The sequence below is a fragment of the Seriola dumerili genome, unplaced genomic scaffold (genome assembly GCF_002260705.1).
Source record: "Seriola dumerili isolate Sdu_G_001 unplaced genomic scaffold, Sdu_1.0 BDQW01000073.1, whole genome shotgun sequence".
NCBI lineage: Eukaryota > Metazoa > Chordata > Actinopteri > Carangiformes > Carangidae > Seriola > Seriola dumerili.
Window position 1 is genome coordinate 4,923,646 of NW_019174328.1, and position 19,244 is coordinate 4,942,889.

At 39.7% G+C, this 19,244-nt stretch overlaps 1 protein-coding gene across 2 annotated transcripts in view; it reads right to left on the minus strand.

Annotated features, from left to right (window-relative positions):
* The window catches only part of macrod2 (MACRO domain containing 2), a 401,391-nt gene that overhangs the window by 92,748 nt on the left and 289,399 nt on the right, over positions 1-19,244 (minus strand). For both annotated transcript variants that reach the window (XM_022743689.1, XM_022743688.1), the window contains exon 7: positions 4,870-4,900. In XM_022743689.1, the coding sequence (XP_022599410.1) occupies positions 4,870-4,900 (31 nt within the window). The remainder of the gene's footprint in view (positions 1-4,869; positions 4,901-19,244) is intronic.

Sequence of the window (19,244 nt, forward strand, 5' to 3'; positions counted from 1 at the left end):
AGACGCGTGAGGGAGAAAAAGACCTGCGAGAGACAAGAGGATGTATGGGAGGGAAGACAGGAGAGAAAAGGATACAAAAGGAGAAAATGACCTCTCTAAGTCGAGGTAGTTGGACTCTTGGCACTGATCTTGTGAGACATTGAGAGGTGTCTCCTCCTTGGAAGGAATAATCCATTTAAACCTGGGTCGCATGGCTGTGATTGATGTGCAAACAGGAGTAGCACTTAATAACCTCTATCATGCTGGGTGACCTCATGGCCCACGGTGGGCACCAGTTTGTTTATGGGTGGTACCTCCGACACACTATCCGTGCAGAAATTCTGTTGTGGCTAATGGGCCGGACTGAGGGATTGGACTGTCAGCACAGTGTGAGCCCTCATTTTTCTTTTCAAGCGTCTAAGGTACCCCCTTGTGCACCCCCTCTACACCCAACCTCCCTGCTCTGCCATCATCTGTCAATGGTGACTGAGTCTCCTGGAATATGGAGGCGTGAGAGAGAGTGTCAATTAGCATTAGCTTTCCTGACAAATCTGTTTTTCTCTCCACAAAGGCCTTGGATAACTTGTTCCTGATTCCTCTCTGTCACAATGTTAGGGCCACAGGATTTGTCCCTGCTGCTCTACAAGTGTGGAAATGGGTCAAGCACATGTGCATACGTGTAATACCTGGGTGCATGACCATGTACATATTTATAAAACAAAGGCTATATCTGTGTGTATTCTACAGAGACAGAGAGATAGAAAGAGACACACAGGAAGACAGATAGAGAGAGAGAAAGAGAGAGAGAGACTGGGAAGATGTGCCTTTCACACTAAAAAGCTTTTGTTTACTTTTCTGAAATGGAGGCTGACCTTAAAGGTTATCTAAAATGTACAGAAAATGTCAAAACGCCTGACAAGAGAGCAGGGCCCCTTTCAGAACATGGCAGTACTCAGGGGGCACAGGGACGAGTCATACAGAATAACATCATAGCACTGTACTATAGTGTAGTTCCTTTGAAAGTCCCCCCTCTATTTGCCCTCTGCTGTGTGAAGATCTTCAGTCTTAATCAGCTGTATTGTTCTATGGAGATGCGGTTATGGGAAGCGCTAAGCTGTTTATTTATTGAACAGGCTGTTTAATTCCCCCCCGCCCCCCGCTGCATGCTTGTCTCTGCACAGCCTATCCCTTTGATGTGAGGGGCTGCTGGTGGAGTGCTATGATGGGCTCCCACTGGCAATGCAGCACACGGCACCACAGCGAACAGCAATAAGCAGTGCCCTCATCAGCGGCATACAGTACAAACAGTGACCACCCCCTCCCTCTTACATGTATTTGGGCAACCTCTGTGACGCTACAACAGAGCTGTTTTACTGCAAAATGACACAAATCCATTTTGAAAATAGACCTGTATGAATCCATTAGCTGACATTCTTCATTTTATTTCTTTAATTCAACCTGTAAAAAGTCTCATCACGGCTGACAAACAAATTAACTTTTTACATTTGATAAACAAAAAATACTGGAACTTTGGTCTGTCCATCATAATTAGTTAAGTTAATTTACTGAGGATTTGTGAGAGTCACTAAGTTAAGCACTAATGAGTAACTAATCATTTATAATTACTATGGGGCAAAAATAATACAGGTTCAGATTAATGCAAAATGAGTAGTTGGAAATTCCTATGCAAGACAGGAAAATATGAGAAGAGGAAATTCATTTTACAGAAATAACTGCTGAACTTATCATCGCCCACTGAAAAAGCCCACTGAAAAAGCAGCAAGGGAAAGACAGAGAGAGGATGAGAGGAGAAGAGTAAGAAAGAATTTACAATTTCAGCCCTTTGTGTCATTAACACGTCAGTAATAGCCATTTTGAGATGCGTGTATAGACAGGTGGCAGAAAACAGACAATACTGCAGAGAGAAGGGTGAGAGGAAATGATGAGGAGCTGTTGTGCAGTAAACTGTGCGAATTACGAAAGTGATGGCTGGAAAATGTTCAATATCCCAAGAGGGACGTGTTCCATCCAGCACAGAGTGCATAATTATAAACATCTAGTGATTTATATGCACAAAGCCTCCTTTTACTACACACACTGGGCTTCACTAACAACTGTATGCTATATGCTGTATATCAGGATGCTTAGACACTTACCCATTGACTGGCATGGAAGTTTAACTGTGCTGACTGGGAATTTGTGCACAGACCTGCAGCTGTGTGGTTTTCAATGAACGAATGGACAGCCTGGTGAACTCCTCACTATTTCACCATAATTCGTTATTCTTTTTTTTTTTACTGTCTCAGCTACATCTCCACTCGTTTAGAGATCAGATCAGAACCCTGGATTTTAATAATGTGGTGGGCGCTTTTTGCCCAGAATCTGGTGAGGAAAGAAAAAAATAATTTAAGGGAAATTACTCTTTTAGTGTGTGTTCAGTCGGTTTAATGAGCACAGCAAAAGTTTATCAAGTTCTATAATCAGTGCATTCTAATCGGGAACTGTATGTTGGGATGTTTAATATTTCAGTGTGCAATTTGGTGACAGCTGCCAGTTACTATTAATACAGGGTTGATAAAAGGGGAAGTGTGATGGCTTTGGATGGAAACTGCCTCACTAGTGTGTGTGCAAAGATGTTTCCCTGTGGCTGAATAAGTGTTGTATGTTTTTAACTTTTGCATACACAGTTAACAAATGAGTAAAAGTTACTTCATATAATTAACAGAAATTTAATATAATGAATCTTTACACCAGATGTCTGTCTAATTTCATATATGCTATCAGTACTGAGGTATAGCAGTGTGTGTGTGTGTGTTTCCTGTGCACAACCTGTTTTTGAGCTGAAAGCCTTGTTTTACCTCCTCCTTGTCGGAAGAGGAGTGCATGATTACATTTCCAAAATATGTTTTTAAGTTCCTCTAACCAATATATCATGTCTGGCAGTAGACCATTTGCAGATATAAGCAAGGCGCATCTTTCAGCACTGTGCAGACATGTGTGGCTGAAATGCACAACAAACCACTAGTCAGGTGTTCAACTGCCACTGATTTCCAATTATTTTTCATAAACAGACTGCAGTTTTGTTTCACGTTGGGCTGTGACTGGCTAGATGCATCACAGAAATAAGCTACGGAACTATTTTTTCAGCCAGAAGGAGAAATACAACTCACAGAGGCAAAGTTGCATGCCATGTACGGTATTTGGAAAAATCAAAGGAAAATCCCATATGGTCAATGCATCGCTTGCAGTTTTCAGTTCAGCTGCAGATGTCTGCATGTAGAGTTAAACAGACCCGCATCAGGTCTTAATTAGCGGCAGTGCATTTAAATAACTCAACTGTAGTTGTGCTCCTTTACCGTACACTATCAGTGTTGGAAAGCACCCAGTTAAATTAAAAACATGCAGTGATGCAAAAATCTGCAGCCATGACTCTAATTTGCAGTAGGTTTAGTAAATTTAGCCCAAGGTATTACATTTTTTAAAAGGCTGCCAACCCTGTATAGAGCAAAACCTCAACAATTTCACAAGTGAAGGATGTCATAACATCTGGTATCTACTATGAAGTACTGTGCTAGAAGTAACTACAGCATCGAAAATACAGCTCAGAAACATGCAAAGGTGAACAAAACAAAAGAAACATGGTAGAATGATATTCACTGTCAACCGTGTGAGCAGAGTTAGGATCACTTTTTGGCTCCAGAACTTTCACACTCTCTTTGGTTTGTGTCCTAATGTGTTTTAGGAGGTAAATTACATCATCTCTTTCCTGATGGAGACCATGCAAAGGTTTAATGTTAAGGTCTGGTCACTCGGGCGGCCACGGAAGGGTTATGGAATCACTTTAGAGTTTAAGAAAGCACTTTTGAATTTGCTTTTACATTGTACACAGGGGCGTTATAACCCTTCTACATGTATATGGGAAAATTTTGAGGAAACACTGTTTGCACCACAGGGAGAACCTGGTCTTGTAAAATGGTCTTAATTTTCTTGGCTTCCTGGTTATATGCTCTTAGAGAGTGATCAGAGGAGCGAACGACTCTCATGAGATGACTGCCCAAACAATTACAGATCTATGATCGTTTTTAACAGTTCCTGGCTTACACTAACCTTTGTTGTAACCATGGCAGCACTGTGTTACACAAAATACATAATTTTGAAATTATTCATAACTATTCATAAGAGTTATGTTTATATGTAAACCACACTGCCGATGACTTACTGTCAGTGACAGCCAGTGGAGGTTATCATGTTAATTAAATCAGTGTACATTTGGCACTCACTGTAACTATTAAACCTTATGTGGATATTCATTGGAAGTCATATACTATAAACAGTATTGTGAAAAAATATGTTTACCATCTCAGCAATGGGAACCTATATTTTCTATATAATCCAGTTTCCCTGCCTCCCACATCTTTTACCATCAAAACTTCAAAGCCTGTCAACAAGTTTTGCATGTTTTCAATGTGACTTTATTTAAGACTAATGAGCACACCAGCTCTTTGCCAGCGATGCCTTGCTGCATATCAGGCCTGGTCCCACAAGGGAACATAAGCATTGTTCAGGGTCTACATTTTGCTCACCTCATACTAAGTTGTGTCTTTGTGCAACACGGTGTAAGGTGAACTTGTTGGTTTGTTTCTCCATACTGTACTCGTCTTCAAAGTCAAAGCTTTGTAAATCTAGTTATATTATTTTGTGTACCTGCTTCCCTTGATGCAGAACATATACTGCAGCAACTGGAATCAGATTTGCAACAAGAGGTATGTATAGAGTGATAATGTGAACACATCATAAAACATTATTTACAGTGAAAAGCAATAAATTCAAGAATAAAGTAAAATAAATAAAATAAAATAAGCTAAAAAAAATAAGAGAGATTGAGCTTACCATAGATGCCTGTGGATATACATGGGAAGGCCTGTGCAAAAAAACGAGAGAGAGAGAGCGATAACGGTCAAACCATGATCACAAGTAAAATGTGACAAAATAATAATAAAAACAACAATAATAATGATAATAATAACAAAAATATTAATACATTTTACAGACACCTTTCAAGGCACTCAAAGACACCTTACAAAACACAGTAAAAGAAATCAAATATACTGTAGCAGCAGACAGTCGTCCAACAAGGCATGAAATACAAAATAAGTTAGAATAAATATAATTGGATGAGATAAATATGATTGTATAGAATGTGAATGCTGAAGTCAAACAGAATACGCAAGTTTGAAGAGGCGTGTTTTGAGGTAGGAAGAGAGTCAGTATTACAGATGTCTTGTGGGAGCGAGTTCCTGAGGCGAGGGGCAACACAGTCGAAGGCTCTGAACCCCATGGTAGTCAGACAGGCAGGGGGTACAGCCAGATTAATGGAAGAGGATGATCTAAGTGTATGGGCAGGTGTGGAGATGTGACGTAGATCATAGATCACAAAAGTAACTTCTATCAGTCTCATTAAGAAATGAATGTGTGCTGAGAAGTGATAAATAAACAACAGCTAGTCTTTTCTCTCCACCCAGGACGTTGAAATCCTATCTGCCTTTTTGTGAGTCCGTTATTACATTTCCTTTCACAGTAAAGCACACTCCACCTGTGATTTTTATTTAACAAGATATAATAAAATCCAAAGCAGAGCAATTCAAACATCAACGACTGAAAGTAAATATAGCATATCTCTTCATTAAACTATAGCCATTGTGGGACACCTACTCTTCACCTTTGTATGTTTGTCGTTTATCTCTACTGCTTCACTTATTCATTCCCAAGAGGAGCAATTTGCAATACCATTTACCCAAAACCCTGCAATGCTAATGCACCACTGCACTGTAAACCATACTCCAGCTCTCATATACAATGCAGACACACAAACACACATTTATGTACTGTGCACTTTTCTGCTGACTTCCAAGAACAGACACATTAAATCCATCCTGCACTTGAACACCCCTGTTTACACACACATTAGATAGATTATCATGATCACACTGTGGTGTTAAGGAGGCTGCCGGACTAAATTCTATCATGTACCGTTGCCCAAATGAACGAGATGCCCTATTAGTACTTAATGCCTGTACTTGATGTCCATAACAGTCGTAGTTTGCATATGTTGCCTGAGGGAACCGTGGTGAATTCATAGGTACATCTAGAGCTCGCTGCTTAATAATCTGCAGCACATGAATATCCAAATGAGGTCGATTGATCCTGTCTTTTTGCCTACAGCCCAAACTTAGACGCAGCCGTTCTCTTCTATCAATGTTTATGGAGCTTAGCCAAGGGCAGAGGCTATGCCACTCATCAAATTTTGTTTCAGCCCATTGATACATGTCTTCAACTTAATGTATTTTGTTATCTAGATAGATTTCATTCTGTGTAAAGTTGATGCAAACTGCCAACGGGGACTCTGCTGTGTCTCAATAACGACACGGACATCACAGCAGGGGGATTTTCAGTGCATTTGATTCAAAATGATGAGAAAACTAAACACAAGCTCACAGTCATTGCTGCCACATGTGGATCAATAGGAGAACTCAATAATATCCCACCAACCACCAAAGTGCAGGGACACACATACATAAAACCAAACAGACATAACGGAGAATCAGAATAAATATTATAAATATGTTCATGAGCTTAAGAGCAAAATCCTACATGTATTTATGGCTGTCTTTTCCAAAAAGATTATAAAAAGTAACCACCTTGTAATAGCTCTTGCTTTGTAGCGCTTTGCAGCAGACATATTATTCAAGCATGGCTTTATAGCAGAAAATAGTTTCATTATTCTTTACTTGTGTGAGCAAATATATTATGATACATAGGCCTTGTTGTAAGTTTCCCTATTTCACATTCATCTTTTTAAGTATATTAATAAACAGTAAAGAGAAAGATTTTTTTTCAAAGGTCCCATTTGTCCTCAAAAGCAGCTGAATACGTGCTTTAGTTCCCGCATTCATCAAAAGGCGTGGCTACAACATTAATATCGTGAGATGACAAATGTAAAAAAAGGAAAACATTTCCTGTAGCAGCTCACAACAGGATGAATATAGAACAATAAAGAGATTCATCAAAGAACAACACTCATATGTCAGATTCTCCCAGTGCCAAAACTAAGCCCAACAGTTTGTTTTGCCACACTGACCCTGTCAAGTTGTATTTAGAAACATGCTGTTGCTAGCAGCTGTGCCAAGATCATTTCATTTTAGAACTGCAAACACAATTAATAGACCTAAAAGAGATAGATAGCAAATACATGTCACCTCATATAATTATACAAACAAGTAGTCAGAGTTCTAATCTTGTGTGGCTCTAATCTTTTCAACTGACAGAGGAAATAAACATAATTCTCATATTAAGATAGTAATTAATTAACTGAATACTGATAAATTATGCAATTTTTTTTTTCTAACGCATCACAACCTATGACACCCGCTTTGAAATGCAACGGGCGCTTTGTCCTTGCTTTAAGCAAAGAGGAATGAGTCTCTGTTTGTATTCTTATTTACCAGTTTTCAGGTTCCGCCTGTCAAGGTGAATCTTTCTTCTGTAGGGTGATTTAAATCTTTTACCAAAGAGCTCTGACCTTTCCAGATGACTGTCTGGGTCTGACACAAACCATAGATGATGAAGCGTGGAAAAGCATGACCATTTTTAGTCCTGTGCCAAGCTCTGCCCATGGCACACACAGAGGCATACTGAGACTGAGACACAAAAAGTTTAAATATCTGAAACAGAGAATTAATGTAAGAAATGAATAATAGCAGTGCAAATCTAATGTTAGATACAAACAAGTTTGTATTTGATACCCAAAGGACATCTGAACATCTGCAGCAATGAAATGTAGTGCTTCATAAAAGTGTAATTCTAATCCATGGACTCATTAGCAGCATCTTGGAATTTAGTCCAGTGAGAATCCAATACTTTTCGGTGTTCTCTAAATTAGCCAGTTTTACATTTGGCAACATTCAACAGAAATAGGCATCAACATTTTCTTTAAAAGGAGGAATCTATTTAAAGCTGTATTATAATAAGAAGAAAGGAAATGAATTGAATCTTCAGATAAGATGAGCATTTTTTCCTGTCAGTGACTCCAGCCAGTCTCAGCTGCCAAACTGATCCTGAGCCAGAAGCCTTGTTATCCTCTCCCAGCTGAAAGGCCATGATGTCAGTCTCTTCAATTTGAACTTCTGCTCTGACTGCAACTAAACCTTAACACATCACAGGTTGTTGCAATGACATGCCATCAGCATAATCAATTAAAATCTTTTTTATTAGTTCCCTGGCTGATCCATTAAGGAGTATTGATCCAGTGTGAAAATGCATCAGGTAATCACTTAACGGGATGCTGTAAAGATCTGACGCCTTTGTGGCACATGCAGATGTCACTTACTTGTTTAAAGGACAGTTATAGCCAAAAGTAAAGAGAAATATCCAATAAAACTGAAGAGGCCTGATAGCATCTTGGCACACACGTATCCTTTTCATCTATAAATCAGCTGCAATAAATTACACTAAAGTGTGCACAAATTATACACCTCACAGCTAATTCATATCTGTAAATATCAATATGTTCATTTTATTCATAAGCTTCAAGTTTTGTTAAAATCATTAAAGACTTTAGATGTTAAATATGCAACTTTCCTAATGTAAAGGTGAGCATGGGGAGGACTATAGAGACTATAGTAGACAGTATTTGTTTACCTGACATCAAATTTTTACCTATTGTCTATAAGTCACTTAATGCCCTGGGCCCTAAATGCATTTCAGAAATGTTTCATGTATATGAGCCAAATAGGTCTCTAAGATCTGCAGGAGCTGGTTAGTTAGTGGTGCCTAGAGTTAAAACTAAACAGAGTGAAATGGCTTTCAGACATTATGCTATCCACTGCTGGAACCAGCTCCCTCTGGAGATCAAATCTGCCCAAACTGTCACTGGCTTTAAAAAGAAGCTAAAAATTGCTCTATTTTCCTTCATTGAAATTTTAATCTTGCACTTCTTGCCTATTTTATAATCTGTGTTTTTATTTTATTTTCTTATCATGCTTTTTTACTTCTATTTTTATGCTTCTTTTATTTTTGTTAAGCACATTGAATGACCTCTGTGTATGATAATTTGCTATAAAAAATAAATGTGCATTGCCATGCCTTGCCTTACTGTGGTACCTGCTTCAGTGATGCAATTATTCATATTCAGAGTAGATGAGTAGTGATGGTCAGTCCCACTGGAACTGTTCATCGTCAAATCAAGTTGCAGCTCTTTTAGAGACAGAAAACAAATGATTGCCAGTGTCTTATAATTTGTTATGACAGCATGTAAGGCGGGAATACTCCAAGTGAGTGTAGTAAAACAGCTCCAGTGGATTTCAAAAGCAGCCACAGCATGCAACTCTGTAAGCCTAGTAAAGCATAGCCTATTTTTCTTGTTCTTCCACCATCAACACTGGGCCACCGTAGAAGCTATTTTGATGGTTGTTAGTGTACATACCTGTACATCGGCTTACACTGTAAAAGGTCTAGTGTTAATTAGGACAGTCAGCGGTATATATGCAGTCGTGACCTATGATTCCTAATTTAGGTTATTATTTCTGGCTGCTCATTAGAAGTGAGTCAGCATGTCCGCCTGCACCCTGGCATGCTGCTGTGCCTGACATGTTGGCTTGTTGCTGATTTTCTTTGCTTAGGGAGTGTTCAGAAATTGGTCACCAGGGAAATTATTCTGTTGCTGGAACTCCTCCCTAATCTATCACATAGCTTTAAAGTGGAGCACCTTTCCTCTCAGCATCTCTACACACTTATTCAGCTCGCAGTATATTAAATACAGCACAAACTGGCTACAGTGTCTTTTGTTGGAAAAACTATAATTCTGTTACATTAATTCATCTTTTTAATGAATATGATATTAATTATAATTCATATGCATTTACTGTAATATTTACATATGAAATTGGATATGAATTTTTTTAATAGCTTATTAAAACAATGATTTATTGACTTGAAAGTGTGACTAGAGTTTCACAAAGACAGCGCTCATAAAACTAATTCACTGTTACTCCACTGAGATCCCGGTAGCCCGCAGCTTTCATTCATTTGTTAAGCAGCAGGAAATGACACAGTAAAGATGGCTCAACCTGTGGCAAGATGCGGCTGTCCTGCTGAAGCTGTCACATTCCCAAGCTGCAGCAACTACAGAGTAGCCATGAGCAGTCAGGTTAAGGTAAGAAAACCATGCATGGGCACAGTGACTGCAGGATCCTGCCGAGGGAGAACCTCGTCTCGGCTGGCTGAGTAAATAGCACTGGACCCGGGGTGCTGCCCCCGTAGCTTGAAGCCTCCTAGCCTGTTTGCAGATGGAAGCTATGCTTATAAATCACAGCAGCGAGGGGAGACCTTGTGCAAATGCGACCAGAAGTATGTTATTATTCACCACTGTTGCCACAGTGTGGGCTTACATCATAGTATCAGAACATGAATCCAAGACAATCCTCTTTGTTGACTGCTGTAATTCTTTAAGCATGTAGGTCATGCCTGGTCTCTCTGTCTGAATCAGCTACCTGCTGCTGCTGGGAAGAGCATGTCATGGTTACAGAACAGGATATTCAAATATGACACGTTAACACCCTTTTATTCTGCATAATGCCACACTCCATATTCTAATGTGAGCGCTGATTGTTTGAGTGTCATTATGCTAAATGGAGGATGGAAAAATGCAGAGGGTGAGAAAACCTGGAACCTAATGGCCTGAGTCCCACCACCCATTTTTATATCTGCTGTGATGAAGTGTAACTATTATCACAATAATATCTGAGTGTCCATTAAGGACTCAACAGCACTGGCTGTGTTTACATGCAGGGGAGTAATTTACAGGCCATGACGCTCTGGAAAACAGCTTATTTAGTTTAAGATGTTTGCATACACCTTTGCTCCTCTGTGATGGAAAATCCTTGTTGTTATGAATAAACCAGAACAGAACATTCCTATCCCCCTCAAGGGTCTTGTCTGCAATAAAGTATGAAATGTGCCACCACCAAGTAAATCCTTCCCCTAAGCAACAGTAGGTGACATCTAATAAATGAAAGAGTATTGACAATCCAGACTATAGAAATTGTACATTGTGCTTACAACTATGTTTTTGTTGACATCAAAAAGTATCTATTGTGCTGTGTGAGTCTGAAGCAGCAATGAAGACAAACTGTAGAATGGGTGAGACGTTCCCTTCACACAGTAAAATAACTAATACTGAATTATGTCTGCCATCTTAACCTGGCCTTTTGTGAACGCAGTGTGAGGTTTACTGGGTTACTCTCATCCAAATATTATGTGAAAATGGGTCATTTTAAAGAGCGAGTATTATCAGTGTTCTCTGGGCATGTAAACAAACTTTGGGATATACTGGCAATGATACTGGCAATGTGCACAATTTGATAAATAAGAGGTTTGATGGATGTTTCAAGATGAAGTGGTGTGTAGTGTTTGTTTGTTTTCTGCCGAGGCTGTCATCCTTGTTTCAACTTCTGTTATAGTCTAATGTTAAAAATTACAGGTTATTTGGTCAAGCACTCAGTATGACTGTAGGGGTCCATAAATGGCTCAAAAGCTTCACAAGAGCCTTTAAGCACTTGCCACTTTTACAGTGAGACAACCCTGAGCCCTTGCTGACTTATCAGAAATGTATGTTTGTCAGTCCACAAGGACATGCATTGGGATTGGACCAAAAATAAAACTATAACTGTAGATAGACATAATTAAGTCTCTTTGCATATAATGAAGCTCAGAATGCTCTATGATTGCTAGTCCCACAGTACTGATTCCATGTGCGCATGCACTGGATGCAGTGTTGGAGGGGGAAAAAGAAAGGCTGCAGCATGTCCGTCGGCCAAACATATGACAGGGGTGAGATGAATGGGCAGAAAAAAGGTGTAAATGCTGCAGCCTGTGGATAGGGCAGAGCAGTGGAGCAAATACAAGCAGATACTGAACTGATGGCTGCTTGATTCATCGGTCCATGACCAGCAGTATGGTTGATCAAGCACAGTTCAGCCTGAAGCCCAAAGCTGCAGTGCGTAGGTACACTAAGAAGCTTTTGTGAATACAACATTTCATTTCATGGGGAACTAGAATGCAACTTTGAAAACTGCAAAGCTACAACATGCTAATGTGTAGTGCTTGCAAGACTAAAATATATACTGTATTATACATTGAATGCATAACTACCATAGACTTGTGGTTTGAAATTGTTCTCTTTTATTATTCATATCAACGTGAGCTCGCACAGAGGTCTGCTGGTGACACTGATTCTTTCAGTGTTAAAGAGAGAGCATTTAGACCGGCATGGAAATGATAGTGCTCTGAACTGAGGGCACATACAACCAGACGCCTGCTCATATTTATGTATGAGAGCTCCTGCTCAATATCTGTTGAAATTATATCACTGACCACTGAGCAACAGAGAGGCAAAGACAAAAGAAAGAAATCCACATTTGTGAGACAAACTGACTGACCGCTCTATGACCCGCACATGACTGACAGAATTCAAATGAGTAGGCGAGGAACATGTCAGCTAAACTCAATAACAAAATGTATTCCTGCTACTCAACCACTACTCTGTACAGTCGGCAGGCGGACTTCTAGTCAGATATTTTCTGTTTTTCAAAATAGAACTTATTGATTAGAGTAGCATGCTTGTGGTAGGTGAAATCAAGACTGGTTTGCAGGGCTGCTCTGAAAGGCTGTGGAGTGGAGAGAGCCTCAGACTGACAGTTGAGATAATAGACCTGTGGTTTTGTCGCCTGATCACGAATCATCGTGAAATACAGTACATTCACAAATAGTGGCCGCTGCCTTTATTTACCCTAACTGAAGGGATTAACCGGGACTTTATTTGAGACAGGCTGTTATTAGACATAGACCTTTATATCTCATCTACTGTCTAATGTCTATTCTATCATACTTTTTAGTCTAGTTTTCTTGTTCCTGTTTGCTGTGGAAATTTGCTGTTAATGCAAACATTGATTGACCATGAAGAATATTTATGTTAAAAACTACAAAAAATGGAAAGTACATCATGACTATGTTGTATTGGTGGAAATATTGCTGAGAAAAATTGCATATTATCCAGCAAATGCCACATGAGCCATCATAGCACAGGTCATTTCTTTTTTTCCCCTTTATTGGTGACCAAACTTTATTTGTTCCAACAGACCACAGCTTCAACTATTATTTGAAAACCAGCTTTTATTTGACAATTTACAGTATCTAACATCCGCTTCCTTTAAGGCCTTGAACTTTACTTTGATTAAGATCCTCGCCCTGAGATGATTATGATGGTCTTATGAATTTTTTATTGCATTTATCACAAGAGCCATGACATTATAAACTGTAGGAGGCATTTTGATTGAATCCCAGGATGGCAGCAAAGAAAGCAGCAAATAAAGGAGAAATGTATCTGTGGTAATCCGGAGCAAAATGTTTGATTTGAATATTTGAACCTCAATGCTCAGCGGTGTAGAAGACATCATTCAATATGCCTCAGGGCCTTTAAAGCCTGTGATTATTCCAATGAGTGCTTAAGAAATGTAGAGCGCATGTGCATACTGTGTAGCATCAAAAGTCATTTGCATTTTGGAGGCCTGAATTACAGGTGGGCCTAAAGAAAATGATCAAAGCAGGGAACAGGAGGATTCTGTCTGAATCTATCAAACTGCTGTTTCATGAGCTAACTCAAAGTGAGAAAGCGTCTGAAATGCTGAAGATAAAATGGAGCAAAAGAGACAAGACAAGCCACATATCCCTCTATGGAAGGTAAAACCAGGCCATGTATGGATTCTTAAATATCCTTTTGCCATGTCACACAGTCTCTGTAGAGATTAGCAGCATATGGAGCTGCGAGGTTAGAATTATCAGTAATCCTAAAATATAACTGATGATTTGTACCACAAGAGCAGAATATTCCCACGTGGTTGATCTAAATGAAAGTAAAATAGTAATTAGGGAGCATTTTTCATGAGACATTACTTTAATTTCCATTCATAAATTAACTTCAATGGCACATTTAATCAGAGAAAGGAAAAAAAGGGGTTCTAGTCTTGCAATGTGAAAGCCAGCCTATGGTACCCTTCCAATGTAAGGCTACTAATTAAACTTTTTTTTTTTCTTTCAAGGCGTCCTTCAACATTTCAAAAGCACCATATCAAAGGGGCTTCAAAGTCAAAACCCCACTCTGAATTTTGACGTGACAGAAAGAGCATACATATGAGGACAAGTGACTAGCTGCATGGCCTCTGTCTTTGTGGCAGAACCAGTGTGAGACAAAAAATCATGTCTGCTGCAACCACCGCTGCCATTTAAAGAGAGCACGGATGATTGATCATTTTAATCGACCTTTATTTTGTTTCCCTGCATTATTTATAGCATTCAAGGTTTATTGATGAGTGTGGTTAAAGGTATGCTAATATTTCGGGAGTAGTCGTAGTGGGGTGAGCGCTATTGTGCAGTTGTTACTGTGGAGTCAGTATCAAGGTAAAACACAGAAACAGCGTTAGTATGTGGTCAGCAGGGTGGTGGGAATTAATATGGTATATGTGAAAGTTGAGATTATTCTTAGCTAAAGTCCCATGATCACCCAGGACAGAGGAGAGAAGTCACTGAAGGGTATTCCTCACTAAAATCAGGACTTTGGATATGAACACTGAAATCCCAATAGATATGAACTCCAGGTCATCTCCACAGTCACAGCTGTATACAGCCTTGGAAGGCTGTCTGATCGAGCAATGACAAAATCATATTTCATTAACACAACAGATAAGTTTGTTTAAATAAGAATGATTCTCAGTAATTATACAGAGTTGTGAACCTTACATTACAGCTAATTAAGAGGCTCCATAACTTATTTTAGTTGGACTTTTATTCAGTGTGCAATGGTATAAAATGGAAAAGCTAAGTTAAATATTACCCAAATGAATATAGATGGGAGCTCTGCACAGAATCAAAAGGGATGATAAAATAGGCCATAACCGCATTTCCCAAAGCACTACATACAAAATAAAAACTAACATTCGTTAAGAGACCCAACCTCATTAACTGCAAATCGAACTGAGCGCTCTGTACTGGTGCAGCAGTGACCCCTTGGAAGCATAGTGAGTACATAATTATTATTGAATCATAGGGACACATTTTCCAATTAGAAGAATGAATGTTTGTGTTTTTCCTGTATACTGTAAGTCAAAACATACAGTACAGCATTGGCTCAGTCTGTTTCTTCTGATTTCTTCATCGACCTTGTGCTTTAGGAATAATTACTCCAAGACTTGAAGCCTGGGATGTTTTTGTCAACTGGGAATTTAATGGACTTAATGAACTCTCTTTGTTAACGGAAGCTCAGGGTGCTCTGTGATTGCCTTCATCGAACTCAGTTCCGCAACGCTGATGATAACTCATCCCATTTGCACAACTCCAGTGATACATAGCCTGTGTGAACTCCTGCGATGCAGTGTTGTGGGGGAATAAAAGGCAGGCTGCTACATGTTGGTGAGCCAAGGTAGACTGGGGTGAGATGAATAGGCACGAGAAAAAAAATGCTGAAGCTATGGACAGACAGATAACTTGAACAGAATAACTTCTGTTGGAGGCTAGCTACTTCCCGCTGCTGCCAATGTTTGTGCTAGGGTAGGCTAAACATGTGACTGATCTGTCTCTGTATTGAATGTGAAGGAATGAAATTGATATTGATCTTCTTATGTAATGCTTGGTAAATCAGCAAATAATCCAAAATGCCCAAACATCCCTTTAAAGATTGAATAAATCTTACAATAGATTATAATGTATTAAAATATATAGGAGCTTGGATTGTACAGAGGTACAGCACAAAACTAGCAGTAATACTGCCATATCTATAAAATCTATATTACACTACAACACAAGGACGTGATCATATAATCAGTGTCAAAATACATTATCTTATTTGTGACCTATTTGTTAAACTGCAGGTATATTTCAATAACACACAGCACATGCATATGCAGTTAAGGTATCAACATGTACACCAGAGCATTGGTTCAGAGTATGAAAGTCTGTTTATCCATGAAGTCCGTGGGCAGACTAGGCACCAGCAGCGCACTTTCACTTTAAAGCTCTGCCCAACATGAAGCCATAAATCTGAGTTTGCCCAGAGGTAAGAGCAACCAACACTAATTAACAGTAGCGGGATGAGAGGTCAAGGCCTGTGTCGTATTAGCGTGAGAAAACACTATTTTTCAATTTACAGTCCATACTGGTCTGGTGCGCTTCAAGTAATAAAGACTTAAGCTTACAGTAAACCATGGGCATGAGTACAAATACATTCACTGTATGCAATAATGCATGTTTCCAACCTCAGTTTATTCCAGCTGTATAAACACGCGGACTTTCAAATGAGACGACTAAACTGTCTTTATACGACTGACACTATAGATACGATGACTGCTTCAGGGAATGTCCATAAAGCAAGATCACTGATCCAAAGTAAAGCTCAATTTAGGCCCACTGCGCAGAATCGGTTTTCAATGAATATGTCCAGCCCTTAAAAGGACTTTGGTCCAAGGACATAGTAAGCTCTGAGGAGGTCAGCTCTCCCCCTGTGCAAACCTTTGGGCCATTCTCTCACACTTTGATCTGAGCTCTGATGATGGTGTGGCAGGCAGACTCAGGAGTGGAGGGATTAGGGACAGGAGGGACATGGAGAGTGACAGCTTCCTTTGTATTCATTTTATCCTCATTTTGGGCATAACAGCAGACAGCATGCAAACCAATGGCTTCTCTAAGGTGTTCTTTTTTTGGCTGTAAAATCCTCAACACTTAAAAAGAGAGATCAAAGGGGAAGCAGGCTCATTGATAACTGTATAATGGCTCACTTTGAGAGAACAGGCATTTTGCTGAGATGGTGGCGTGGTTCAAACTGCAAGCTATTAGTCATGCTGTCGGCTCATTTCCATATGTGTTTTATTGTCTCATGGGCAAAGGCTACTGCACCTACTCGCATTTATTGCACTCACGGTAGAGCTAATGATATTCACACCTACGGCAAAAACAAAGGGCCTTGCATCTCTTTGTCTCCATATGAAAAGGCTCTTGAAAGGTGACAATGTGAATGCACATTTCAGTTTTGTGTGTAGTTCTTTGATGAGCTTTTAGCCTTGCTTGTCTAGAACCATATGAAGCTACATAATAGCAGAGCTGTCTCAGAAATCATTATCATGACAGACTAAACATGAATTCAATAATGCAGACATATTTCATGCAAGGTGATAAGGAATGTAACAAGAATAAATACTTAAAAAAACATGCTTGTTGAGTGCATTTATTACATTCTCAGCAGCACTGACACGTTCTGCTCCTCAGCAACTTTGAAGTTGATTATTAAGCTAATCATCAAAATTAAACATAATTTCCTTGAAATGTCTGCTCAGCTACTGTTATGGAATTGTAATGTACATATGGCAGTGGCTACCTAGCTATTAGCCCGTGGGCAATGCATTTTATTAATCAATGTTAGCTTTAGCTGTTAGCCATAATTGTGATTTAAATAAGAGCAATATAATATTAGTCATAGTACAGCTTTGCCACTGTGTGGTCCGAGTGTCAGCAAAATATAATGTTAATGATGTCCTACAGAAATAGGTTACCATGGAGGATTATTTCAAATTCTCTGTGAAATGACATAGAAATGACCTGATGCCACAGAAGACACAGTAGCATGGAGTGCTTTTTTAAGACTGCAGTACATGGTGTTTCACTGTTACTGTTTAATTGTGCTACTGGTTGTGGTAAGAATACTTAAATTTATGGGACTGCAACATCATTAAGGTGGCACTGCTGCCCTGTTCCCCACCTGCTCTTAATCCACCCTGTTTGAGAATCAAGAGGACATACACTCCCAGTGGTCACTGCATGTAAACACTGCATGAAGGTAATTACGATGGGATAAGCTGCAGCGAGGATGCCCTAGGAGACCTAATCTCATCCCCCGTCCCCACATTTTCCCTGATCTGAAAATCTACACACATCGAGCCCAGTGGCAGCCTCTTCTTGCCAAGCTCAAGGGGAGAGTCCATAATATATCTGCCTTGTCACGTCGGAAAGTTCCTTTATTCATGGCAGGTACAGGGATATGGGGGATCAACAGATGTGAAAGTGTTGGTAGGAGTACTCCCTAAGGCTTGTTGCCATCTTCAAGTAGTCCTGTCACTTTTCCACCACAGTGCAGGATATGGATATAAAGCATGAGGCTGTAAAAGCAGTGTTTTGAAACATTGGGGCGTTAGTGGATTTATTGAGTGTAAAAGCCCTGTGAAGGATTGCCTGTTCAAAGTATCCACCTTTAAATCCCAAAGGAGATTTATTTCACCGAGCGTCCAGGTCTAATCAAAATCTCCCCTCAGACACTAGCTGGATACAAGTTAGACTGTTTTGTACAAAGATGTTGCTAGAGAGAAAACATACTGACACACTCAGATACATTTAGCATTCAGAATATACACAGAGATATGAAGGAGTAAGGGTCTAGTGTGTGAGTGCATGAAGCTGTGGTCATCATTAAGGTGCTTAATAGACCATGTCGCCTGTAGGACCTGACAGGCAAGCTGGGCAGAGTGGAGGATCCAGAGAGAGGGTCACCTTCATGTAGAGACAGTTCTGTCACACTGGGGCCTTGAAGGGAGCCATCCTGCCAGCCCTGCCTGGCCCAGACTATACATGTCTATGTTCAACCAAGCAGAACAACAAATCCCCCACCTCCTCCAGACTTCAACAAAAACAATAACAAAAAAGAAACAGACTCAGACAGAGAATTTAGGCAAAAAATCTAGCTGAAAAATAATGATTATTATCAGAAATATGAAGGCTAATACTTATATTGAACACTACTATGTTTCCTGGTTTCTACAAGTAACCATGTATGTTCTATCTTTTGAATCTTTTACTCATACTCAAATACTGTTAATACTGTATATGCACAAGGCAGAAATACTGACTGTGTATATGAGATTTTTCGTTAAATGCAGTCAAATCCCAGAGCGGCATTGCAAAGTGGTTCTATCTCAGTATGAGCACAGGTGCAACTCTAAATGAGGAGGAATGAGAAAGGACCCAAAGCCCACCAACATGCCGAACAAAGAAGAAGGGACATGCCACTCAAGGTCATGGTGAATTGCAGCGGCGGTGGCACTGCAGATTGATTGGGAGTAGAGGGAGCAGCTGGCTGAGAGGAAACAGGAAGGTGACTGAGGGAATCACCACGT